Source organism: Castor canadensis, chromosome 1 (assembly GCF_047511655.1).
Source record: "Castor canadensis chromosome 1, mCasCan1.hap1v2, whole genome shotgun sequence".
Classification (NCBI taxonomy): Eukaryota; Metazoa; Chordata; class Mammalia; order Rodentia; family Castoridae; genus Castor; species Castor canadensis.
Window position 1 is genome coordinate 10023651 of NC_133386.1, and position 27509 is coordinate 10051159.

General features: G+C 42.5%; 1 protein-coding gene across 11 annotated transcripts in view; it reads right to left on the reverse strand.

The window, feature by feature from the left end:
• Positions 1 to 1884: 1884 nt before the first annotated feature.
• The window catches only part of Arid1b (AT-rich interaction domain 1B), a 404160-nt gene continuing 378535 nt past the window's right edge, over positions 1885 to 27509 (reverse strand). For all 11 annotated transcript variants that reach the window (XM_074071680.1, XM_074071697.1, XM_074071715.1 and 8 more), the window contains 7 exons: positions 23635 to 23773; positions 23212 to 23384; positions 16818 to 16968; positions 13910 to 14006; positions 11271 to 12054; positions 8843 to 8973; positions 1885 to 6056 (listed from right to left, as the gene is read on the reverse strand). In XM_074071680.1, the coding sequence (XP_073927781.1) occupies positions 4335 to 6056; positions 8843 to 8973; positions 11271 to 12054; positions 13910 to 14006; positions 16818 to 16968; positions 23212 to 23384; positions 23635 to 23773 (3197 nt within the window). In that variant the 3' untranslated portion in view covers positions 1885 to 4334. The remainder of the gene's footprint in view (positions 6057 to 8842; positions 8974 to 11270; positions 12055 to 13909; positions 14007 to 16817; positions 16969 to 23211; positions 23385 to 23634; positions 23774 to 27509) is intronic.

Sequence of the window (27509 nt, forward strand, 5' to 3'; positions counted from 1 at the left end):
TCCCCAGCACTGCCAACAACCACCAAAAAAACAAAAAAGACAGACAGAAAGGTGTGGTGGAGCACACCTGTAATCCCAGTACTTGTAAAGCCAAGGTTGGAGGATCTCAAGTTTGAGGCCAGCCTGGGCTGTGCAGTTAGACTATTTCAAAAACAAAACAACTTAGGAGAAAAGTCGGGCATGACCTTTGTCTAGCTGGCATTTTCCAAAGCTAGGCAGCATGTTCACAGACTCCTAAAAAAGAAAAAGGTTGGAAGGAAACTAAGTCAGGAAATGCACTGGACTGTGTCGGCTTCTTGGGCTTTAATATGGTAAAACAGACCACAGATCACCCCAAGAATATGTAAGTGGTTTTTTTTTTTTTTGGTGTGGGTATGTGAACTCGTTTTTGGGAAAAGCTGGGTAAAACCTTAAGTCCCTCAAGTCAGACTGACATACTTGAGGAGCTCCCCCACTCCGATTTTGCCTGATTTGATTTTAAGTTCTGGAGAGAGTTAATTGGGGACTTTGGGCTCCAGGACTGTGTGGCTTGTGTCAGATAGGTGATCTCCAAATGGAGGCACAAAGCAGGGAATGGAGCTGGCAGGGGGTACCTGACAGCAGGGGCCTTTGTGTGGTCACATGGTGTGGGGGCCATTGGGAACTGGGGAACCATTGTTTTCCCTTCCACCTCAGAAGCCAAAAGCAGCCTCACGTGGGCTTTTTAGGCAGGTGCTTTGTAGGAACGTTTTGGAGCCACCTGCAGGGCATGACAGCGAGTCTACAGGCCATGCTGGGGGTGCAACAGCTAGAGTGTTCTTGAACAGAATGAGCTTCTGGTGCATAAATACCAAGAGTGTTGAGTGTTTTCAATGCAGAAATGCTGTACTGGGAAGACTACTTGATTTTCTACGATTATAACTGAAGCAGGACCACTGGTCACTGATGACTCCTCAGAGCCTCTAGTGTAGCGTGTAATGTGTGCTGAATACATCTCTGCTGAATTAATGAATAACCTGTCACCGTAGCAGACTACCTGTTACCAAAAATTTTTTAGTTTTAAAAAGCTTGCCTAACTATGAGTTCAAGTTTACTTCCAGGTTCCACTGGATGCATTCAGGGTGGTGCTCCAGGCATGGGGCTGGGTTCTCAGATAAAGAAGTGATCACAGTCCAGGCCGGGGGGCAGGCGGGGGGACTGTGCAGACGGTAGGCAGGAGAGCAGAGATTTCCAAGTTTGGAAATGGATGCATGTCAGGGAAAGGCTGTCTGCTTTCTGTAAGGGGCCGCTTAAGAGCTGACAATGCATAAGGCTGCCATGTCTGCTTCTAGAAAGTTACCATTACAACCTGAGTAACAGTTTAACTGACTGTGAAGAGCCACATTCACCAGTAGAAACGGATCTATACCCTTCTCAACTCAAACACTCACACGGCTATTTTTTGAACAGATGCCACCCAGTAGCTCTTACGTGACATGCAAAAAATTCACTCAAATACCAACAGATTCAACTTTATAGCACCATTCCAAAATACTAAACTTTCTTTGCACCTTTATTATTTTTTTTTAATCTTTTTTGGTACACATTTTAAAATATGGGTATCCTGTAAATTTGTGAAAAGCCTCATGGGAAAAAAAAACCAACTTAATTTTTAGGACAAAGCAGTAACTCAGTTTGTAGGCAAGATGATCTGAAGCAGGCCGTAAATTCTTCGTGGGCTTCGGTAAGTCTTGATTGTGGGGTGAGAGCGGAGAAAGGAGCTAGGTCTTCTGGAGGACCTAGGGCCTCTGCTGCGTGACAGGGAGAGCGCTCTGTGGCCGCACTCTGGGGGTCGGCTACAGCTCAAAGCGCAACAAGTCTTTTTCATAGTGGTTTTACCCTTGTGATTGACAAAAGAATTCAGAGTTCACAAACACCTTTTATTCATACTCTGTAAGAGAGAAATTAGAATATTGAATTCCCTCTTACAAATCTCTGTATTTTAAGCTTGGAACATTAAATCTGTTCTTCACAAGAAGACGTATTTAAAGTAGAATTATAAATGGGTCTTTGATTCAACATCTATTTGGCTGTGTTGTTATGTAAGACTGACTAGGTGGTGTGGGAGCTGATGGAGGATGAGACTGCTGGCAGGGTGATTATTTTTCTTGTGACACTGGAGTCACGTCTCACTCTGAACATAGCTGCATGTTCCTGTCTAACTGGGAGTAAGGTGAGCCAAGGTAACAAGTGTGGCGCGGGCCTGGGAGTTGCTGCGTATGCTGTGATTGACAGAGGTGTGAGAGAGGTAGAATCAGAGTAAGAAGGGTCCACTAACAGCATAGTGATTCAGCAGCGTCTTAGCAATTGATTGTTACACAATAACAGTCAATGACCCAGAAAGAAAAAGTTTAACTCAGAACTGACGAGTACTAAAAAGCTACTGTGCACCAGGTAGGAAGGATATGATTTCATATGGCCTGAAACAGAAATAATCACTTTGCACTATGTCCGCCACATACAATATAACATATCTTTTTAACATTGTACAATATAAATATTACACATGGTGGAGTAAACTAAATGCAGAGTAACTTCGAGGCACATAGAAGAAACACGGGATAGATTGGATTTTGATTAAAATTAAGGTGGAGTTAGTAAAAGGCAGATCATTACATTTTCAGGCCGGTAAGCTTTGGAGATCTCACCTCATGTGGGCTGGCAGCCACCTCCCATCTATAAGGAAAATCAGCACACCTCAATGTCCGTAGAGTTAATTGCTTCAAAGAAAGACTAATTATCTAAATGATTTGAGAAAATCAAACTGCTGCTCCCCACTCTAAAGTAGGTGAACCGGAAAGGTCCTTTCTGACCTTTGGGTTTTTAACGAGGAGGACACTGCTGTATTTCTCCTACTTCCTGTGAATAACTTGGTTACCATGAAACCACTTTAAGGAAACTAGAACAGTACTCAAGAACACCCATCACAGTGCTTAACAAGATTTAGTACATTTATTCTTAACATGTGGAACATATAAAGATTTTATACTGAATAAATGATACTCATTAAGCCAGAGGAAAAGGAGGAATTTACACAAGTTTTTTTCTTTTTTTTTTAAACTACATTATCTTGAAATACAAATGTGGATTCTTGTCACTGAAAAATCTTTGAAGTCGTGTTTCTTCCTTTTAGTTGTAGTTTTGCTTTGTGTCTGTACTGGTGACCACTCTCTAAGTCAGTCCATATGCAACCATTTCCACGCCTTGATTCAGGAAGCAACTTGTGATCAGCTGCCCTCTGGAAACAGAGCATGACTTTATACATACAGAAACTTGTACATTACCCTCTTTTTTTTGTTTTTTTTTTTTTTGTTTGTTTTTGTTTTTTGTATTTTTTGTTTCTTTTTTTGGAGATATGGCCCTAATGAAAAAATATATAAAATAAAAATAAAAAATTATTTAAGTCTACCATCACTTTGTAGTTACCACATCATGAAAAAGAAACTAAAAACTTTGTACTAATTAAAAAAAAAGAAAAACAAAAGAAAAACATGAGGGTATTTTAATGTACAACTTCTATATACATCACAGCCCATAGGCAGTAAAAAAAATATTTAAAAAATGATTAAAGGAATTGTGAAGAACTGTCACATGGGGCCAAATGACAGACAGCAGACATGGCGATAGTGGTGAGGAAGCAATTTCCGTTGCTCGCTGTCAGGTACGTATCTCCACCCCTAACTTAGAAGACAATGTTTTTGCTCCTAGCCTAGTGTAACCATTTTCCTGTGGAGAAGCCATTTTCCTTCACAGTTCTGATACCGACTGGCACACCTCTTTGGGCCTATCCCTGTATCTCTAAGACGTTTCTATTGCACAGAGCTTTGGGTGTTGGGATGCGGAATTTTTTTTTTTATTCTCCAAAGAATAAAACGCTTAAGAAATTGATAAACTTTTCACCTTTATGCATCAGTGTGGTGCAATGCTCCCATCTCAGAATATTTTGCCAAACCTTTCTCTTTAAAGTCAATTTGCTTCCCCAAAATGTAATACAACATGGAAAAGAACATTAAAAAGAAAATCTGTGAAAAACAAAAGATGACGTTTAAATGCACTAGACAGCAACTTTGGTTAAAAAACAAAAGAAATAAAAAAACCCCAAAAAGGATGTACTTGTACACACAGACAGCAAATATTCATTTTATAACTGTTCAAATTAATGATTTCTTTAATTCCCAATTGGTAAATCGTGAATGGGGCAGAGGAACAAAGATTTTCTTTTCCTTCTTCCTACGCTGGAGAAACAAGAACAGAAAACAGCCAGTTACACGTGACCCTCTAGTCTTCACTCACACATGCTTGCCTTCTCACTTATGTCATAACTGCCCAATCTGAAACAGTACGTCACAGATGACAGACGCAACCAGGGAGTTCAGGACAGCTGATATGGAGATATCCAGCAACCGGCCCTCGTGCAAGAGGAACTCCGAGCGGTTCTCGTCCACTCTGGCCATGGCCAGCAGAGCCTTGGCCGCCCTGCACATCATGTCCACGCTTGGCGGCTCCAGAGGCGGGGCTTGCGCGTGCATGAGGTTGTGCTGGCTCTGCTGGTACTGCGCCATCGTGACCCCGTCCTCTAGGAAGCTTATCAAGTTCCCGATGCTTCCCTTCTGCACAGCTATTGCCCTTGCTGCCAGCGCGTCCCCCTGGGCAAGGTTCGATAAAAGCGCCATGGACATTTCTCGACAGACTGGGTTTTTACGATCCCCAACGTACCTAACTAACGTGGCATAGAATTTCTCCTGACGACTAAACGGAGGTGTGGCTAAGATCAGGTCCACGTTGTTGTCCTGGATACTGAGTTTACAGAGGGTCTCCAGCACGAGTCTCTGTGGCGACAGGACCGAGTTGGGTCCCACCGTGGGAAAGGGGTCTTGTGCCTCCGCAGATGGGCACACCATCCAGTGCAGCAAGCCATCCAGAATGGGCAAGCAGATGCTTTCCGTGTACGCAGACAAGTCTAGCTGCCCAGAGATGTTGGCCAACGTGACCAGTGTGTTATCCCGCAAGACTTCGAGGCAGTCCCACCACCACTCATCTTTGCTGCAGGCCACCCCCTTGTCCTCGTCCTCCTCCTTCTCATAGGTCTGTGGCGCTCGTTTCCGCTCTGGATGCTCGTGGTGAAGAAGAATCAGCTTCCCCAAGATCAGCACCAAGCCTGGATGTTTGGACATCTCGGCGTCGTTGCCAGGCACGAAAGACAAGCTCCGCACGATGTTGGAGACACAGATGCAGCGCCGGGCCAGCGAGTCCTGCCAGTGCGCGGTGGTGCACAGGGGAGTCTCGTCGCGGCTCCTGGGCTCGTCCTCCAGCAGCTTGATGTTCCTGTGACTTTTGGCTTGCTGTATACCGAAGGGGAGCTTGCCGCTTTCGGCCTGAGGCCCGGGGTTTGCATCTTCCGGCAGGGCCCCTGGCCGAGCAGACAGGACGTCATCGATGGTGGCCACTATGCTTTTCTCTGGCTGCTCTTCAGAACCACCTCTGCCTTCTGGCTCTTTCTTTCTACCCGTGGAGCTTAAAGGGGGAGGCGGGCGTCTGCGAGGCGGGATTTCCATCTTGCTCTCGAAGTGAGTCTGGATGTGCTCTGTGGTGTCGCCGCCCCCGAGCTGCCAGTGCAGAAGCCCGCTGCTGAACTCCTGCACACGGCCCAGCTTGTCAGACCTGTCCACCACGAACAGGTTGTTCTTTTTGACGATCTTTATGGGCAGCTTGTCAAACTTACTGGCCTGCTTGGGCTTCTCCTTGGGGTCTGCAGTAGCATCCGCAGTGGGGACAGCAGTGCAGCTCTTCGCCTCCAGTTCTGTCTTGTCGCCATCTTCATCCTCGTCGTCCTCATCCTCGTCCTCATCAAGACATTCAGCATCATCTTCCTCGTTCCCAGAATCGTCGGTGGAAGACTGGCTGTCATCTCTCCTCCCTGCACGGCGGTCAAGTGCTTTTTGGCTGGGGTCACCCACTTCATATTCCGTAAGAATTCCAAAAATGTCAATCAGGCATTTTCGAAAGTACTCTACTAAAAGTTCGAGAAATCCAGACAACTAGAGAGGAGGAAAAGAACAAGAAAGAACAGGTATAATGCCATGACGTCACCTGGGACTGGGCCTGGGCCTGGGAGGGGCAAACAGGCTGAGAGCTATGGCACTGTACGTATTTATTTTTGGGATTACTGGGATTTAAATTCAGGGCATTGTGTTTGCAAGGCAGGCACTTGAGCCATGATCCAGTCTGTTTTGGCTTTAGCTATTTTTTGAATAGTCTCATGTTTTTGCACAGGCTAACCTTGGACTTCAATCCTGCTACCTGTGTCTCCCATGTACTGAGATTATAGGCCCAACATGTGTGTTAAGATGGGGTCTCACTAACTTATTTTCTGGGCTGGCCTCAATCCGATCTCCTCTCCTGAGTAGCTGGGATTATAGCTGTGAGCCACTGTACTCAGTGCTATGGTACATTCTTAAAATGACATTCGCACAGGTTTGAATTCCTCTCTGGCTGGACCACAAAAGGCACGCTGCAATATCTACAAGAACTACCTTCTTTCCTGAGCCTTGCATGCTGAACTAAACCAACATGGAGCGTGTTTCCTGCTTACTGCTGACTCACACTGCCAAAGAAGCTGAAAACTGACTCTTCGTTTTTATATCACTTCTGTTATTGGAGGTGAGTGCTTTGCCACTCTTTACCTTTCTGTTCTGATGTAGGGGAAAGAACTTGGTATAGGAGAAGTAGGTATGTGGATTTTATGGGCTCTTTCATCCAGAGTGACTCTGTTCTCTTCTCTTACTTACCTGATCCTTGCCTGCTGGGAATTTTTATGGTTATAATTCTTAGGCTTATGGTTATTTTTATCTCAGGTGCCATAGGTTACTCTAATTTACGTTCCCTATAAATCTTTTGGAGAAGATAATTTAGCAGTGTAGAAGCTTATAAACAATGAGAATTAGGAACAGATCAATTTAGTCCCTGATAAACGAATTAGAATGTTTCATAAAGTGCAGTTTTACATTTCAGTTATTCACAACTGTAACTGAAAGACAAAAGCCACTACGAGAGAACCACTGGCTGTGAGAACAAGCTGTGTTTCCTTTGAGTAAATGTTTGTATCTAGAGGAAACCTGTATATTCCAAGACCAAACCACCTAGCTCCTCCCTAACACACAGCCTGCCATTTGTTAGGGACTGTAAAGTAGTAAGTAATGTGTAATAATGACTCCTCAAGGACAGATCTAATGGAAACCAATACACTTTCCTATCTACTGTCTTTTTTTTTTTTTTTGTACTCCGGTTTGAACCCAAGGTCTTGAACTTGCTAAACAGGCACTCAACTACTTGAGCCATGCTGTCAGCCCCTTTTGCTTTAGGTATTTTTTTGAATAGGGTCTCACTTTTTTGCCTGGGCTGGCCTGGCCTGGGATCCTCCTATTTATGCTTCCTGAGAAGCTGGTATGAGAGGTGTGTACCACCACACCTACCTTTTTATTGGCTGTGTTGGGATCTTTTAACTGTTTGCCAAGGTTGGCCTCAAATATCTATCCTCCAGATCACTACCTCCTGAGTAGTTAGGGTTTATGGGTTGAGCTACAACCCCTGGCTTGCTGTTGGTTTCTTAAAAGGGGGTTTGGAGCAAGTGTCCAGATGTCAGGGAACCTTAGCACCAACTTGTACAAAGATTGACTCTGAGGGTCCTGAAGGAACAATTTTCCAAGTGGAATTCTGGATGATTTTTCCCCTTACTTTTTAAATTTACTTTTTCCCTGGGGAAAAGGGAGACTTAATAAAGCAGTTCTGGGTTTGAAAATGTGTGAACTAGTCACAGTCACCTGTTACAAGGAAAGTTAATTAATCTAAAGAAGGTTGGATAAATTTTTTAAATACTTATTTTCTGTTAAAACAGACCTCCTGCAATGCTTATGACCACATTAACATACTTCTATCTGCTGAAAATTGCCTCTCTAGGTTATGCTGATGATATAAGTGAGAGAAGAAAGAGGAAGTGGAAGATTCTGTTCCTATTTCAATAGAGAAAACTGGACAGGTTGTTTTTGTCACAGAAAACAGAGTTGTTTATATATCATAGGGAGAATAACCTTTTCTCATTTTTTTACTTCTAAATATTCCTTTAAAATCTATAGCCCAGTTGACTCCTGGGTATTTTTCTTAGTTCTCCTCTCTCTTTCAGCCATTATTCTGGATGGTACATTAAACCCAACTCTGAACAAAGGAGGATTTCAAGCTCGTTAAAAGTAGCAGCTTTAAGATGACTGCTTCAAAACAACCCAGAGGTCAGACCTAGAACCAAGTGTGGCCAAGAGTTTCTACCCGTTTTAGCTGGACAGTAGGGACAGAGAATTTCACAAATCTCCTTTCTAGTCTAGTCTTAAGCATTTTATGCATTTCCTATAATATACAATTTCTTATTGGTTAAAAGAAAGATGCCAAGTCCTCCTGGAATGCAGGATTCTATCCCACTGAAACCAACCGTGTTCCTCATACTGACTCTAGTTATGACTGTGTTACATTTTGATTAATTCCCATTGGCCTGCTAGTATTCATTCTAAACAATAATATAACTTTGCTATAATTACACACAGGTCACCATTTTCCTATGAGAAACATAGCTATATGCGTATACATATACTAAATCTGAAATGAGTATCTCAGAATGAATTCTCAGACAACTATATATTGATTCGTATTGGTTTATAATAACTACAATGATTAAAAATGTTAGCTAGTCACTGTCAGTTAACTCAGGTATCTGCTTAAGCATTCTGCAATTTTTTAACATGCTAACTGGTTGTTGGTTGGACTGGTGCTGGCTCACCTGGGAGAGATTGAAAGTAGCAACAGTGCTGTCGTCATACAGAAGAATGTTGATAGTGTCCAAAGCCCAAGTACTTTCAGCCAGCAGACCTGACTTAAGGGACATCATCACACGCCATGCCTCAGGAGTAACTAAAAACAGGAAGGAACAGACAGTAACAAAAGAGTAAGAGAAAATAAGTAGAGTGCTGAGCTAAATACTGATTTTAAACCAATCTTGTAAAAACAGACATGATCATCTTCTGATTTTAAATGGAAGTACGGGCAACTTTTGTTGTTCATGATCTTTTTGCTTTGCTATTAAAGATGAGCCAAAAGTGCCTCCGGAAGTGGATGGGCATGATTGAGCAGTCAGTCCTTGTCATTGTGGGTGTATTTCTTTTACCACTCAACAGAGTCTATAATAATGCTCCAGTGTTTAATAATCAAGCCAAACCCAAAGCAACCTGAGTCTTCTTTTGCTTCCTCCACGCACAAGTGTCTCAAGGTGGCACCTTCAGAAAGCAGAAGTACGCAGAATGAAAAGCAAAATTTAATTCTGGAACAGCACATCCTCAGAGAGACAGTGTTGATGCTGCCATGCTGTTTTCTCCACGTGTACACTCCTGTCCCCAGAACACGCTGTGGACAAACCTTAACACTTTGACATTTGATTTTTCAAGAGTGAGGTCTGAGCCAACAAGTAGTAAACATTTTGTTTTTTCTGCTCCTGTTACTGAGGCAGAGTGGTCAGATAAACGCTGTGAGATCAGCCCATGATGGGCGTCCGAGTTTTCAGCAGGTGCTGCCCAGGAGGCCTGGGCAGCGTGCGCTGGAACTGGCGGGTGTGTGTGTGTGTGTGGTCTGCCTGCACCACTGTTTGCCGCAGCCATGTGGACAGGAGGGGCTCTGGACACCCACAGTAAGGTGGTGTGGGGAGTGTCCAAGGCTGTCCCTCTTTTAATTCTATTTTCAAACTTTCTAAGCCAGGTACATATTATTTTTATAATAAAAAGGTCAAATTTACTTTTTAAAAAAGAGGGAACATAAATTTCCCTAGATTGAAGACAAGCACTGATATTAATATTAAAATTCTGCACAAATTTGAGTATATTTGTTTAGACACAAAAACATACATAACTGTATTTTGTTTTTTTGGGGTGGGATTTTTTTCTTTTTTTTTGGTGGTAGTTAGATAATATTTTTCAGAGTTAATAAAGGAGCGAGCCTGAAGTTTGGGTGAAGAGTTGGTAACTCACTGAATTTTCCATAGAAAGGACAGGAAAAGGGAGAGTCTGCTTTTTACGATGGTAAGCGGGGGAGTTTGAATTCAGGGCTTCCCCTCTACCACCTAAGCCATGCCTCCAGCCCTTTTTGCTTTAGTGATTTTTCAAATAAGGCCTTGCATTTTTGCCTGGGGCTTGCCTGGACCACAATCCTATTTATGCTTCCCACATAGCTGGGATGACAGGTGTGCACCACCATATGCAGTCTATTGATGGGGTCTTGCTTTTTGACTAGGTTGGCCTCAAACTGGAATCCTCTCAATCTCTGTCTCCTGAGTAAATGGTGCTCATGTCTGACCTCAGTCTCTCTCCCTATAACCCCCTATATATAATAAAGATGCCTTACTTTCTCTCTTATGCTACATATCAATTATCAAAAACATCTTTGATGTCATTATTTTAATGCCTTTACTTCTCTAATCATTAAAAATTATTTTAAGTCAAGTGATCCCGAGAGTCTTGAAAGGTTTTCTTATACGACCAAGAACTATTATTTCCCTTGCTGTGTGAAGAGGATTTCAAATGAAATGCAGGAAGACTGTGTGTACTCCCAGACATGCAGATCTCTAATCAGTATTCTTCCATACCACATAGGACGAATAGCAAAATCAGCACGTAGGTGAAGGAGCTCCTTGGTCTGCACCTGCCAGTGTTGTGTGATGACATCAATTCTACATCCTATCATAGCATATACCATGCACCATATCAACCCATCTATCTCCATGCCATCACAGCCAGGGCTCTACTTTTTCCCATAGAAATTCGCTGAACGTTGTTACCAAGTCAGGATGGCATGCTTTCACGTTTTCTCAGTCACCCTCACAGGAGGTCTGCTAAGCACATATTGCAGTGACAAGTGGGTTGGTTAAGGTCAAATCTTTAAGTTTAAACACAATGTATAATTACTGAGGATTTCCAGATGTTTCACATAAATAATATTTTTAATCTAAAAATATCTTAATTGAAACTCTTCTCGGGCACTGTTCCTTGGTTTGGATCAGTGGCTTCCAATTATTGCTCCTATATAAAAACACTGTGATAATTTGTAGTCCTAAAACCTTCATCCCACTGAGATTAACAGGGACCATGTCTAAACTAAGCTGAAATTAAAATTCTAGATTACAACTGGAACTCCTTTCTGGAACAAACCTTTGGCGTTCTTACCAATGTCTTTTGAGGTCATCTTTCGCCTTTGCTTCAGGACCGGTTGTGATGCTTCCACGGAACCAGGGGGAAAGGTAACCTCCCTTCTGATTGGAGGTGGCTGGGGTGGTGGCCCAGTGACCTGGGATGTGGGGACCGTGGGCATGACCTTCTGCATCTTCATTGCAGGCAGAAAGGGAGACTTGCTTGGAGACATGCGGTTCTCCAGGGAGCGCTGGAAGGAAGCTGGACTGGGTGCCCTGGAGATGTGGTTTGGCAGTGATGGTGGAGTCTGATAGGATGACTGAGGTGGGCGTGTGATGGGCTGCATGGAGGCTGAAGACGACATGTAAGGCTGGCGCTGGCTGACATGGGAAGGCCACTGGCTCTCATGATTGATCCTTTGATCAGGTACCATCATATCGTCCGTGCGGTTCATGCCTGGATAAGGGGGTGCCTGTGCAGGGCCGCCTGGGCCCTGCCTGTTCTGGTAGGGATAAGGCATATCATTGCGTGCGGCCCACATATTCTGCTGCGGCCCTTCGCTGGAGGATGACTGCATTGGGCCAGCCATCATCTGGGGTGGGATTCCATGTGGTGGCATCTGGCCGGCACCCTGCATCCTCTCTCTGTTGTAGGGGTACGGATACTGCCCCTGGATGGGCCTCCGGTCTGGGCCGGCGTAAGAGCTCCCGTACTGGTTATACATGTCTTGCTGCTGGCTGCCATACTGCATGTTGAACATGTCCCCCTCGTGGCGTTTAGCTGGAGGTCCGTACACGCCATCCATATGGCGCTTGTAATTCTGAAATTCATAAGACAACCCATACTCATGTCTCTTATAGGTATAATCATACACCAGATTATGCAAAAACAGTTACAAACAGTTATTACCTGGTGGGATGTTCATTTCAAAATGAAGATGGGAAGCTCCTATGAAACAATAAGCACTAACAATCTAGGGACCATATTTCACTACATACAATGTCATGTTACATACTCTGAAGAGGGCTTCCAAGTTTGTGTTCATGTGTTTCAGACTTTTTGTGGGAAAAACAAAGCTCCCTCTCCCTTTGGCTGTAAAATAGGGGCAACATAGTGTTGGTGACAGACAAGACTCTGGGCAGGAGATGGAGCTACACGAAGACAATCCACGGAGCCAGAAGACTTTGCCTCATGGGAATGTACTAGGTCCCTAGGCTCAGCCTGAAGAAGTTTTTAGGCTAAAGAGCTATCTTAGGCCTCACTTTAGAGAAAAGCCTCCAAGCCAGATTCTGCCCCTCATACTTCACCTACCATCCTTTCTATGGCTCCTGCCACAAAGCACCTTTCTCTAAGCGCTCCTCCTGGGGACTCTCTGGGGACTAGTGCCAACCAGGTGGATGGAAGCTGCAGATTTTAATTAGTGATCTTTCACTTTACTTGGGCATTCTTTAAGATCAGTTGGTTTAGTAATATAATTCACTGTACATATACATTCTAGAAAAATTAAACAAATTTGTAAAAACTACTTTGTGATTAAAAAGTTCTAAAAAAAAAAAAAAAGCCAGGTGTTGGTGGCTCAGTTCTATAATCCTAGTTACCCAGAAGGCTAGGATAGTGGTTCGAAGCCAGCACAGACAAATAGTTCTCGACACCTGATCTCAGAGAAAAAAAAAAAAAAAACCCATCCCAGAAAAAGGCTGGTAGAGTGGCTCAAGGTACAGGCCCCGAGTTCAAACCCCAGTACCGCAAAACAAAACAAAACAAAAAAAACCCCAAAAAAACAAAAAGCAAAACTAAAAAAAAAATTCCTCTGTTTTACAAAAGGCCTCAGACCTGAAAGGCTGTTTAGAAACAGCAAAGGGTCCTATGGCTGAGAGCCACAGCAGGGAGCTCTGTCCTAGGCACCAGTCCTGAAGGCATAGGGAAGGGCATGACGGCACTGTGATGGTTGCCACTAGCCAGTCCAGCTGCCTCCACTCACTCAAAACGTATGGTCTCAGCATCAGCTTTAAAAACCACTTTCACTCTTAGAATATAACAATGAGTTACTTTTTTAATGTATTCTTTAAAATAGTGACAGATTTCTGTTTTATGATGGCTTTTGATGTAAGAGCATAAACTGGTCCCTTGGTATCCAAGGGGACTGGTTCAAGGACCCTTGGGATAACCAAATCTAAGGACACTAAAGTCCCTTATATAAAATGGCTCAGTGTTTGCATATAATCTGTGTACATGCTGTCACATAATTTAAATCATTTCTGGATTACTCAGAATACCTAATACAATGTAAACGAATGTTAGGTAAGTGGGTCTATCTGTATTGTTAAGGGATTAATGACAAGGAAAAAGTATATGCACATTCTGCTCATGGTTTTAGAAATTTCACAATATTTTTGATGTATGGTTGGTTGAATTCAGTAAACACATGAGTACAATGTCCTTAGCTTTGTGTAACATGTTGTATTTGGTCCAGAATACCACATATCAAGAGCTGCTTTTAATTTGCAGATTTCAAAATCCGAGGATTACTTTCTAGGTAAATATATCCTAAATGCTCAGGAAAGCAAATGATTTTTGTTATACTTACTAAAAATCTTCAGATGTAAGACAAGTTTGGGTTTACGCCACCAGGGGAGAACCAGAAGGCAGAGACCCACACCCACTCTCCAACTCACCGGCTGCTGCGGGTACAGGCCAGGCTGGTGGCCTCCATACGGCGGCTGTCCTGTGGGAGGACCTTGGCCTGGATACTGCTGCCCATAAGGCTCATGCCTAGAAAGAGGCATTCAAAGAAAACTTAATTTACAAAGGACTTTAGATGAACACAGCCAGGAACAATCCATTTCTGGAAACTCCTCTCCCAATGGCTTTGTTTTCCCCACAAGCGCAGTGCTTGGCACCCTACAAGCTCCCCAGCAGCAGCTCCACTTTGGCTTTTAGCAAGATGGATGGGAACACCCATCTTGGGAATGATGCCAGACTCCTGGCTCTGGCTGTTGTTAATAGATGTTGGAGCAATACCGGTTGAACAGGCAGGCACCTTGTAAGCACTTGTCCAAGCCTTTGGCATCCTCCTTTGAGGTAGAAGCCACACCTACCCTGCCACACAATGCTGTCACGGGAGGAATTAATGAAAGCAAGAATTTAAGACTAAAAAGCAGTATTTCTGTGTGTTCTAAAACATGGAAAATATTTCTGCTTTTCACTTTCTCATGGTAAATATAAAATGTTCAAGTTTTTAAAGGTATACTTTGAAATTAATTTCAATGATGTTGAGTGAGTTGAATTGTACAGATACAACTACTAAAAATTTCAAAGTTCTATGACCTAAAAAGCCACAGAAAAGGGTAACAATGACTGAAATGTACTTCTATCAAATATGAACACGGAAATGAATAACACATTTATTTTTCAGTTGCTATTATATTGAGAAATTATAAATGTCATCAAAACAGCATATTTACAAGGGGAACAGATTTGGAATTTTGAAAAATAAACTGGCTTGGTTAGTAACATTGAGTCTTACAAGAAAGAGTAATTGGACTCAATACATCCCTAACCTGATGGGGGACTGAGAATATGAAAACTGCATGTCAATAGGCACGGGGAAAGTATGGTAACTCCCATGATTCTCTGGAGAGAAGCTCACTGTTAGGAGGAAAGAAATATAATTGACATGTCGAAAATTTAAGATGAACAAATAACATTTTTCATAAGAGGCAACTCAACAATCTCTCTCTACTGTGGTGGAACCAAAAATCACTCCTAAATTGAGGTCATGCAGTATTTGAGGAAGCATTCTAGAAGAGACAGAAAAGTCTATTTACTTGAGATCCTTTAAGAACATCTGTCCCAGTACAACTGTCCTTCTAATTTCATCAGAAAAAAAATCTGTAGCTTTTATTGGACCCTCAAAAATAACCCAAACCTAATTAAAGGCCTGACCCAACACATTAAAGGCTACATTACGGCTAACTGATGAAGACAGATATCACAAATGGGTATTTGTCACATTATGGCGAGGGTAAGAATTACAATAATGAGAAAGCACCTTGTCACTATGAGCACAGGATGGCCAGGCTCAAGCTAGGCATGGTAGCTAACACCTGTAATCCCCGTTACTTGGAGGGTAGATCTCAGGAGGATAGCAATTTGCTGCCAGCCTGGCAAAAAGTTAGTGAGACCCCAATCTCAGCAAACATGCTGAGTGTAGTGGTACACACCTGCAATCCTAGTTATGAGGGAGGCATAGGTAGGAAGATCATGGTCTGAGACTAGCCCATACAAAAAGCACAAGACAGTTATCTGAAAACTAAAGTAAAAAAGGGTTGGGTGTGTGGCCCAAGGGACAGAATGCCTACTTACCCAAGCACAAGGCCCAGAATTTAAATTCCAGTACTGCCCCCTGCCAAAGGAGTCAGGCTCATAGAAAATGCCAGGAGGAAACCTAACCTGGTGAGTGATCTTTCAAATGTCCTAATTCTGTATTAAACTAAGGAATGCTTTCCACGCATCTCTCCTTCCCAGCAGGTGTGCTAGTGAGAGGGGCTGGCTACCACCAGATTGCCCTGGGTGGACACCACATCTAGATCCTGGAGAAAGGGACTAGAGGTCAGCCCTGTACTGTGTGTGACAGTGTGACCACAGTGAGTATAAGGGCCTTCAAAGGCCTTTTTTTGTGCCTCCATGTTTTTCTTTAAAAATCACAAATACTGCACTGAGCTTTGTTTATGAATTTCACTTACACGGGCGGTAGAGAACACTCCAGCACTGTGAAGGGTGTTTGTGACAGTAAGGGCACAGGTGAGGGAATCTCTTCACAAAGGAAGCCTGCCCCACACCACTGTAGGTGCAGCTTCTGATAACCTCTCTGTGACGCCGCACTGACTGTTCTATCCAGTTAAAACCAGTCTGGGTCAGTCTTATGGCCTGACATGCCCCTTGGATTTTGGATGGCTTCCTCAGAGAGGCTCCCATATGCCCAAGTATTGGATTTCTCAGATGCTTTGTTAAGAGCACAGTATATTCTTGTGCAAATATTTGAAGATGCAGTACCAGGAATGTCCAAACCTGGAAGACCTTTCCAGAATGCTAAAAGCTGAGTATAGTTACTACCCACAGACACTCTAGGGAATGCAGGCAGGAGAGCTGGTACTGGAAAGTCCGAGTCTAGCAGGGCCCAGAGGACCCCTGGGCTGTAGCTGGGCCACTCCATTGGGCTGTAGCTGAGTCACTCCAGTGGAGCCACTGGAGGGAACCGAGCCATGGGATGGGCCTGGCTCTTCAGTTCTTAGGCAGAAGACTCCTGCCATAGCCTGACATCTGAACATCTAGTTTATGCATCTGAGCATTTGCTTATAATAACATACAGCCACTTGGTTGCCTTGAAACAAGGTCCTTCTTTGCGGTCCTGCTATGGCTGTCCACTGAAGGCAACTACCCGAGACCACTGAGTGATCTGTAGCAGCTCTGGCAGGGAACGCCACTTGCCATGCTGCCATTGGTGGCTCTGCTAGCAGGGCTCAGAAACGTGTGTTAGACGAACGTGGTTTCTAATGATTGCCATTCCTGACAAACACTTACCTTCGCTCATAACTGGCCCCATAGGGAAACTGCTGCCGCTGTCCCATGCCCAGATTGGACAATGCCCCTGAGGGAGTCTGGTTATACATGTCCTGCATGCTGCTGTTGGGCATCTGTCCTTGAGTCATAAAAGGCTCAGTACTTCCAGGCACTGCAATATTTGAAACGACAAGCACAAAATTAAGCATTTTCAAAGGCCAAAGAGCCCACACATCCATCCTAGTAAATTCTGTGGTCCGTTTCTTTATTTTATATGGCACACCACAGTACTAATGAAAAAGCATTAAGTCTGGAGTCAGATGGCCCACATGGGAACAGAGTCCTAAGATGGCCCCAAAGACTCCCCACGTCTAGTATGTACTTTGTATGCGTACCTCGTGTTGAGTGTGGGTAGATCCTATGAACATAGAGCTTGGGCTCCTGTGATGACAGTATGTAACATGGAAAAGGGATTTCACAGATGCAAGTAAAGTTACTCACCAGGTGACTGTGCATTAACCAATAAGGGAGAGTATCTAGGTATTCCTTTAAATCTGGGGCTAAATGTTAGAGATGGAGCCAGTCAAGAAGGAAATAGTTACCTTGGTCCTACAACCACAAGAAACTGGGAACTGAATTCTACCAACAACCTGAATGAATTTGAAGAAGACCTGGGGCCTGAAAGAAGCACTCAGTTTTGGCCAACACCTTCATTTTAGTCTGTGAGACTGTGAGCAGAGAATCCAGCCATGCTGTGTTAGACTCCTGACTAGACATGGGAGGGCCTACACCTCTGCCATCTTTAGCTGTTAAATCTGTGGTTGTAGTTACGCAGCAATATGGAATTCACAGAGGCCTACACCTACTTCCACTTGGGTAAGTTACTAACGTCTAAGTTAATTCTTGTCTACAAAATGAGGTTCGTGATACCATCTCATGAAGTGGTGATGGAGAAGACATGACTTGTTCACAGTTATTTCTTTTCCCTTAAAGAAAAAAAAACAAAACAAACCACCCACCACAGAAACCTCAGCATAGACATTCATGCACAGACCTACTTCAAAATCAGGATAAAGAAAATTAGAGAGTTCAGATCAGTTTATGATGGATGGGAGGAGACAAGACCATTTCCAACACAGGGTGGACCACCACTGAGGCTGCATATATGCATTAGTGCCAGCTCAGAACCTGAAGGAAACTGGGTCAATTAGCCTGCTATTAATCAAACATTTAAATCTAAGTTTTAATAGATATATGACACTACTATATTTCTTCATTCTATCATGGCTACGTTTACATCATGAGAGGCAGGAGCCGACTGAAATTTTGTGACTGATGAGTTTGGTCAGCCTGTAGTGAGGTACACATCCTAAGGCCTAACACTGGAACAACATTTCCCTGTGAGTGTGCTTCCACCTCTTTTGTCTGCCTGATCTCACGTCAACCTGTGGTAGAGCCAGTTCTGAAATTACTTTCTATTTTGTAGATGTGAAAACAGAGATAGAAATCAAGAGGCATAATTAAATAGCTTAATTCCCTTATATACAGGAGTTCTTGAAAATCAAAAGAGAAAAAACAACAAATTAAAAATGGGCAAAAACCAATCATAGGGAAAGAAAAGCAAATGGCCAATCATTATATGAAAAGTTGTGAGCTAATAATAAAAGCAATCTGAGTTAAAACAACGATGCAATACTTTTGTTCCCAGTGTTGAAGTGGCTGATGGTGATCATTCTTAGCATGGTGCTGAATACCCGTACACCCTTCCATCCTTTACTTTTGCTTAGCTTAAAATTGGTCAGCCTTGGCAGTACTTGCGATGCGAGGTTATCTTTTGGCAACATAAGAAGCACACCTCCAGGTATTCACAGCCTCTGAAGTCCCCTTCCACAATGACTTTGGGCTGGGTCATGTGACTATCATTGACCAATGGGTCTCTGGCAAATAACTGCAAGCAAATACTTGTATGAGCTTGCAACTGGGGCTTGTCATCTTGGAAGCTGCTTCTTTTACATAGGATACATCAATTGTACAAAAGGGTTTCATTGTGATGATATTTCCATACATGCATATAATAAACTTTGATCGAATTCACCCCCCCTCTTTCTTCTTAAACTACATCTGCCATGTCATGGACACCTGGGAGCTACTCATGTAGGAGGTTCCAGCCAAAAGCTCCAGTCCCATTTCCAATAGATGCTCTGATGACACTGGCCATTCTAGAGACACTCCAGTTCCAGCAGGACTGCCAATCCAGTTGTTAGGTGCTAGTAGCCACCTCAACATCCCAGATGACATGCAGAGTGAAGAACTACCCAGTTTATGACACAGTCGTGAGACATAGCTAAGTGTTGCTGTGTAAGGTCACTAAATTTTGGGGTAACTTGTAACACCATAAAAATGACTGAGATACCTGGTAAAGGAGCAATCTGACTTCTAGGAATCCATTTCACAAAAACACTGCCACAAGTATGAAAGAACAGTTTACTACAATAATTACTAGTTAGGAAAGAGACAAAGGTGTCCATTCTTATTCAATATAGTGCTTGAATTCTTAACCAGAGCACTAGGCAAGAGAAAGAAATACAAGGGATACAAATAGGAAAGGAGTATTTCAAATCATCCCTGTTTGCAGCTAGTATCACCTTATATTTAAAAGTGTAAGACTCCCAAAAAACTCTTAGATCTAACAAACACTTTCAACAAAGTAGTAAGATACAAAATTAACACACAAACCCAGATTTTCTATACACCAAAAACAAATGGGCTGAGAAAGAAATCAGAAAACCATCCCATTCTCAATAGCCTCCAAAAAAAAAAAAAAAAATTAAACACCCAGGAATAAACCTGACAAAGGAGGTGAACGACTGCTACAATGAAAACTATAAAATCTTGAGGAAAGAAACTGAAGAAGATACTAGAAGTTGGGAAGACCTCCCATGATTATGGATAGGGCACAACTAGTACTGTGAAAATGGTGGTACTACTGAATGCAATCTACAGGTTCAATGCAATCGCCACAAAAATTCCAATGTCACTCTATGGAAACAGAAAAATCAATCTTAAAATTTAAAAAAGATTCCAAAGCAATCCTGAGCAAAAAGAGCAATGCTGGAGGTATCATAATACCCAACTTTAAATTATACTACAGAATCATAGTAACAAAAACAGAATGGTATTGGCACAAAACCAGACACCTAGACCAACAGAACAGAAGATGCAGTAGTAACAGCACACAGGTATAGTCATCTGATTTTCAACAAAAATGTCAGAAACATATATTGGAGAAAAGACAGCTTCAACAAATGGTGCTGGGAAAACTGGATATTCACATATCAGTGTTTAGTAGAAGACTGATGCTATTCCCCCTATCTCTCACCCTTTATAAAAATTAATTCAAAATGGATCAAAGATCTAAATGTAAGGCCTGAAACTCTGAAACTACTAGAGGAAAACATAGGGAAGAACTCTGAACTGACATATAGGATTGTATCAAATTAAAAAGCTTTTGCACAGCAAAGGAAAGAATTACAGAATCAGGAGACAACATAAAGTACGGGAGAAAATGTTTGTCAGCAATTCACTGGATAAAGAATTAATCCAGAATATATAAAAAGCTTCAAAAATTAAACACTAAAGAACAGACAATTCAATTAATGTTTGGGCAAATAAATGAACAGACAGTTCTCAAAAGAATAAGTACAAATGTGCGATGAATACACGAAGAAATGTTCAACATCCCTAGTACTAATCACTGCGCCTGTTTATAACAGCAGAGTATGAGGGAGCAACTCGTTCAGCACTACACCATTGTGTGTACTTACTTAATTAAAGAGTACAGCTACATGTACAGATTTTAATAGATACTCAAAATATATTGTTTAGCAAAGAAGACTTAGATATCATGTCTCCTTATATGCAATCCACCAGTGCCTCAGTGAGCGAAGGAAATGAGCAGGTGGGAGGCAGGCAGGCGAACAGGCAGGGCCGGCTCTGCAGGATGTGGAATGGAAGCCCAGCTCTCTGACTCACTGCAGTGCTGTGCTCTAGGTTAGCAACAGTGACACTGGCAGCTGCCACTGCTGCAACAGAGGACCCGCTTTCCACTGACACCGGTCTAAAAGACACTTCCCAACTGAAGTTCCGAGGACTTCCTGTTTCTCTCTTTTAAGTTGGTACTGAGTATGTTGATATTGTAAAGCGGAGGTGAGATGAAATATACTAGGGATTGTACTAGTCACCAGGTAAGTTACATAGGTGTGAAGACACATCACATTCTACCCAGTACCTAGCAATGTAACCCCACAATCACTACTAAAATCGTATTCATTTTGTAAGAGAAATTACAGGTGTGAGGAAACAAGAGAAATACAATTGTAGCCATCTAATATAGCACACAGGGAGGATATTGAGATGATTCACAATACACTGAGGCCAGATTGCAAATACTACTATAGTCAGTCCGCCTTACTCACGGATATATTACATGCTGTTCTTCTTCAAGGGCAGTCCCCTTGGAACCACAAACCTGCAGATATCAAGGGTCTACTGTAATTACTTTTCTCACATTGCTATGTTTTCAGAGTCTAAGAATGGGATATAGACACCAAAGGTACTAACAAAATGTTCTATTTAGCATTTTATACCCCTAAGAAAAGTAGCTGCTTCTAACATTCACAAAGATTTGAGTTTCTGAGCTTACAGATTAATTGCATGTTCCACAAAATGTTCCTTGGAATAAGCAACCAGAAACTCTTGAAATGAAAAATCAGATTATCTTGCTTTATGTAAGTTATCCAAAATATTATGAATCCTGTTTACTTAACAATATATGTCCACGATTAAAAACTTTGACATTCTTCATTTTTATTTTTTATTAGTGCACAATGCTTGTGAAAACCAAGACTTTGACTTTATGCTTCTCTCCACTTGGACAATATATCAAGAAATTCATGTGCCCCAACATCTAAATACAACACAGGTACCATTATTTAAGGGATCCCACAATAACTATTTCCATAAAAATATTTACAAGTTTTTTCCATATTTTAAAAAATAACATTCACATTATGCCTCAATTTCACAGGCCCCAGCTACATTTGGAAGAATACCAAAAAAAACCAAAAACAAATTATGAGGTTTCCATGTGGAACTGGTATTGATATGCACACTCTCAAGGTGAATTCAATCTTGGGGTTCAGCAAAAAGGAAGAACCACCCTGGGTTTCCTACCATCCACAGATGCTCTCCTACGAATACTTCTTCTGTCACCAAGCTTATCCATTCTCCAGCTGCAGATGTGGTCACACCTAATTCCAACCCTGGCCCAGCTCCAGATAGGTAGTCCATTGTGCACCACCTCAACATAGCACAAGCAGCTTTGGATTCCCCTTCCTGTCCTTTTCCCTTTCCCAATTGGCCATGTTGTAGCTAGTCACATCTTTCCTCTCAGTCACTATCATGTAGCTCTGTAGCCTCAATGTTCAATTCATCAGCACCTCTAAAACATGTAGCGGTGATTCTCTCTCCCACTGTTGCTCTCCAACTCCAACCTGTTTTCTCTCTCTGGATTATCATGACAGTCTCTCCAGGTCTACTCTCACTTCTTTCAACACATGCCCCACAGATGGCTGGTATTTATGTTTATTTTTACAAAAAATTCAAGTCATGTCATTTCCCTGAATAACATCTCTCAGCTAGCAAAAACCCCAATCTCAATCTGCTACACAGCAGAAGGTCCTGGCCCCTGGCAGCAGATGCTTTCAGTCTGTGTGTCCCATGTTCACTGTTTCCAGGCACCTGCTGCCTCCTTCAACAGATCCAGCTCCCTCCTGCTGTGGCTCTCTTCCTCCTTTCCTCCCTTCCCTTCTGACTATCTGACTTCCCTTCCTCCCACTGCCCCTAACTAATATCACTACTATTTCTATCCTTTCCTTTTCATTTGGTTTCTTCTACAAACCATGATCTTTATTACTACATTTGTGGCTTAAATTATTATTTTTTCATCCCAGGATCTGTTAACTCCTTGAGGGCAGAGACTATGTTTGATTTGCTAATATCTAGCACCTAATGGTGTGCTGGCTCATGCTAACATCACAATACTATCAATAATGCATGTGCTTACTTATCCTAGGTGTCAATGAGTCTTCTATAGGCTTTACGTGCAGGGACTCAATCCTCACAATGCCCTGTGAAGCAGGTCCCACTATTTTGCCCATTTCTACATGAGAAAAGTAAGACATGGCCATGTGAGATACTTTTTCCAAGACCACAAATCTGGTAGGCTAAGAAGGTGCATACTACTAGGCAGCAGGCACTCGAAACTATTCTGAATCAACAGGTGTACTGGTTGTGGAACAGCAGGGAGAAGAAATCCTTCTGGATCATGCCTGAGCAGAGGCCTCTCTGCATGTACCTTTTCTCATTCCACCAAAGGGGTCCTTGTTGGGTTCATAGGGCATCCTGCCCATCATGTCTGGCATGCCCATGCCCTGCTGGTATGGGGTGTTTGGAGTCATGGAGTTCCGTTTTGGGAAAGATGAATCACTCACGTCTGAGAATGGGTCATGCACACTGATTGTACTGCTTCTAAAGAGATGAAAAAAAATGAAAGTTTAATGATAACAGCAGAAGCCACCTGTAAACACTATTAAAAAATAAGCAAATTCTGAAATTTATAAATGCAAAACTGTCCAAAAGTACACAAATAAAACTAGTAGTGATAAAGGTTAAAAAATGCATTAGTGTATACCATTTCTTCTTTCTAAGTCAGTTCCATAAAAATCAAAAGATAAAGCAAATCTGATTCTGTACGTCTCACAGAGTCCTGGGAACATACCTTCCACCTTGCATTGGAGTCATCTGTCCATGAGGAGTGGAGGCTGGGGTAGGTGGCTTCAGGTCACCTGGAACTTCTGCCATGGAATTGCTGCCAGTTGACTGGGGGGTCTGTGGACCTTGCAAGGATCCTGAGTTAGCTGGCAGTGGTCAAGAGGAAATGGGGGAAGAAACTAGAGGTTATCAAGTGAGGTCACTCTTGATAGCAATGTATATAAAATAATTTAAAATCAGACACACCTATTAGAAATACTAATAATATCCACTGTTGATAACGATGGAGTAAAATTAGTTGCTCTTACACTGTCTATGGTAAAAATTATTAAGTGTGTGTGTGTGTATATGTGTGTGTGTGTATTGGGACAGAACTCAGAACCCTGTGCATGCTAGGCAAGTGCTCTACCATTGAGCTACACATTTAATCCTTAGTAAAGTTTTCTGAATTTGGAAATGTACTTCATTTGTGAACCATAAAATTTATTTAATCTGGTAACTGCTTTCTAAAGTATTTGTCCCAAAGAATAATCTAACAAGATTTTACACAGAAAATGTTTGTTTCAGTATTATTTATACTGGAAATATTTTAAATGTACACAAAAATGAAAATTTGGTATACCCATTTGATAGACTTATTATGCTAATTTAGAAAAAATTTAGAGAACTTAGTTCTAGGTCATAGGCAATGAGAAATATTTAACTTGAAAAGCAATAATACAAATTAATAATGAAACTTAGTTATTTTAATACCTTCTCAACACCTGGATGTCTATGTTCTATCAATTATGCCTTCATTTCCTGAGCTATGAGATCAGATATAATTAAAACCAGGGAGGAGTCAGAAATGGAAATGAGTGTTATCACTTCTATTTGTAAAGCCTCAGCCAGACGCAGACATTTCCGCCAGATCAGGGCTGCCCAGCCTCTGGCCTAACTGACTTAGTTTGTGCGTCTGTGTGATGTCCACCCTGTGGTGCACCTGGACTCAGGGAAGTCCTCAGACATGCAGGGTATGTTAGAAGGAAAACATTAATGCCTGCTTACAAATCCAAATTTGGTGAAACCCTGGAAATGTGTATTAAAAAGGCATACTGTGACAAAAGAATAAGGTAGCCTTTTATAAATATATAAGGACAGTCTTGCAGATGTGACCACCCAGTGCTGCAGAAGAGAAATGACTTGCTCCCTACATCAGGCACAGACTCCACACCACCCAGGACAGCTTCCCTGGAAGCATAGCTTTCAACGCTATGATTTCTGAATGACCCTTATTTACAAAGTATTCACATTTACAGCTAATAAAAAAATGGAAAAATTCTTCTCCCTTGCCAATGTTTTTCCTCTCCTTTCAGGAACAAAAAAATGAATGCAACCTCTTGCAGCTCCATTAATAGAGGAGGCTGGCATGCTCTCTAGGATATCCCTACCTTTTGCCAGAAGCTACAAATGTATACTCTAAAGTAAACAATGGAAAGGTTACTGGAGGTTAAGTACATTCACACATTTCAGATGGAACAGTCAGGCTCCTGGCTGGGAAGATAATTTACAGTGTGAACCTGGTGCCCTAGTTCTGGCGGGAGGGGGTGTGGGGAATAGGGTGGGGAGAGCTGATGTGTCCCAGGTCTAGTGACTAGAGGTCAACCAGAGGGCACTTTTGTTTACATCCAAGCCCCTTTCTCATTTGTCTTCCACTGAGGATTCCCTAGTTGGATTGGTGACAGGTTTTGTGACATCACCTGTCAGCTAATAATAGAAATTCAGTCAGCCACCTGCCAGCAAAGATGGATGAGTTTCCAGTTACAGACATACTAATTGAATATGTAGCTTCCTTACCCCATCTTACTGATCCCTCAGCTCCTCCTTCCCCCAGCCAGCCAGAACCACCTACTAGGTTGGCGACTCCTCCTGCTGTTGATTGGAACTCAACCACCAACTTGTATACGATCAGTGTGACAGGCGATCTCACTAGCACCCTAAAGATGCAGGCCACCCCCAGGTTCTGCCCAAGTTCATGGGCGTACCTGGATGCTCAGTGCGCTTGTGGGACACAGTCCTGTAGGAAAATGGGGCCGTATCTCTGGCTCCTATCTGCATCCAAGTCTAGATCCATAGGATACAAATCAAAACTGGACTAGAGATCCATGACTTATAACATCTTAGAATACAGCGAAGTGATTCAGTGATCATTGGGGAGAATATCTAGAATGTTTTTTAGAAATCTTTTCATTTGCATGGATATGCTGGTAAGAAATAAACTATAATTATGTTCTTAGGGGGAAAATGACTTCAAAGAACACAATTTTTGCTGAAAATTGGTCTTAAAAATTATGTCATAAATGAGACCTTGACCTGGAAAATAGGAATAATCTTATTTTCCTTCTTGACAATAAAAATGTTTCAGAGACAGGATGCAGTGACTCAAGCCTATAATCCTAGCTATTTGGGAGGCAGACTGGGAAGACAGTGGTTCAAGGCCAGCTGGGCAAAAAGTTCTTGGGCTTCAACCAATGGACCTCACCTAACTTGTGCAGGAAAGCACAAATGTCAGGCATATTTTGAGATTCCATCTCAAAAATAAACAACACAGGGCTGGTGGGGTGGCTCAAGTGGTTGAGTGCCTTACTAGCAAGTGTGAGGTCCTGAGTTCAAATCCAATATTGAAACAACACAAAACAAAACAAAAACACCACCAAAAGGACTGGTGGTAGTGCTCCTGCCTAGTAGGCACAAGGCCCTGAGTTCAACTCCCAGTCCTACAAAAAAAGTTTTAGAGATACTTTCCTTAATGATGGTCCTGGAACTAGAGAGGCCACCTGATGCATGCATGGCAGTGACAGATGTAGCTCTGAACTACAGGGACACTGCTGCTCACTACTCTCTGGCCAGGCTCTTTGGCATCCACAATAATCTGCAGGATGATCTCTGGGTCAAGACCCAGAGAAGCTTTGACTTCCTGGTCAAGACCAGGAAGTTTTGACTCCACTACCTCCTGTGTCACTGAAGGACCTTGGCTCCGTGCATCCCAATCTCCTTTTGTGCAGTTAAAATGATAATGCACCACAAATGTAGCAGTTTACAAAAGGGGAAAGGAGGGCACTAGCTGTTTGAAGAACAGGCCTCCACTTTCTGGAGGATGTGCACCTCTGTGGGGTTTCCTGCACTGAGGCTGAGGCATGCTGGGAGAGCTACTCTCCAGCACAAGTGCAGACCATGCAGGAACACAAATTCTTTCCTGGCAAATAAAATACACCCTTAGATCTTTGTAGACATCACCACTTTGGTCCCTACACCCCACTGGGTTTTTATTTTGGAAAAATAGTTTCAGAGCCACTCATAGGCAGCTTCTTTGACTCTGTGAACTGAATATAATGCTGTGTGATTTTTAAAATTAGATTCCTAGTTTTCAGAAGCATGCTGAAGAGTGAAGCTTTGAGATCTCTAAGGGTGTGGTTAGAGAGGAGGTTTATCTTTGTACTTGGAAACGACAGATCTAAATCTAGGGATAGTCACTCTGAGTATACTGTGGGCCTAAAGCATTCATGTGAGATTCCTTGACTGGCAACCCCAGACAGCAACTTTGCCATCTGGACAGGAGCCAGAGGAAATTATTAAAAGGGAAAGGAATTCCCTTGACTTGGTGCAAAGGCATTTTCATATAAGCTGAGGCTCTGGTGAGTTCAGCAAATGACCTAGAGCCAAAAGTCCCCAACTGGGCCTACTGCACCCCCATTGCATGGCTTTAGCATGGTCCTTAGATTCTACCTGCCTTTGTTTTCTCAGGGACATTTAAATACCATCAATATCCACAGCTGATGTGGAAATAAAATGATAAGCACGTTGTGTGCCCTCAGGACACATGGGCTGCTAGCTAGCCCAGGG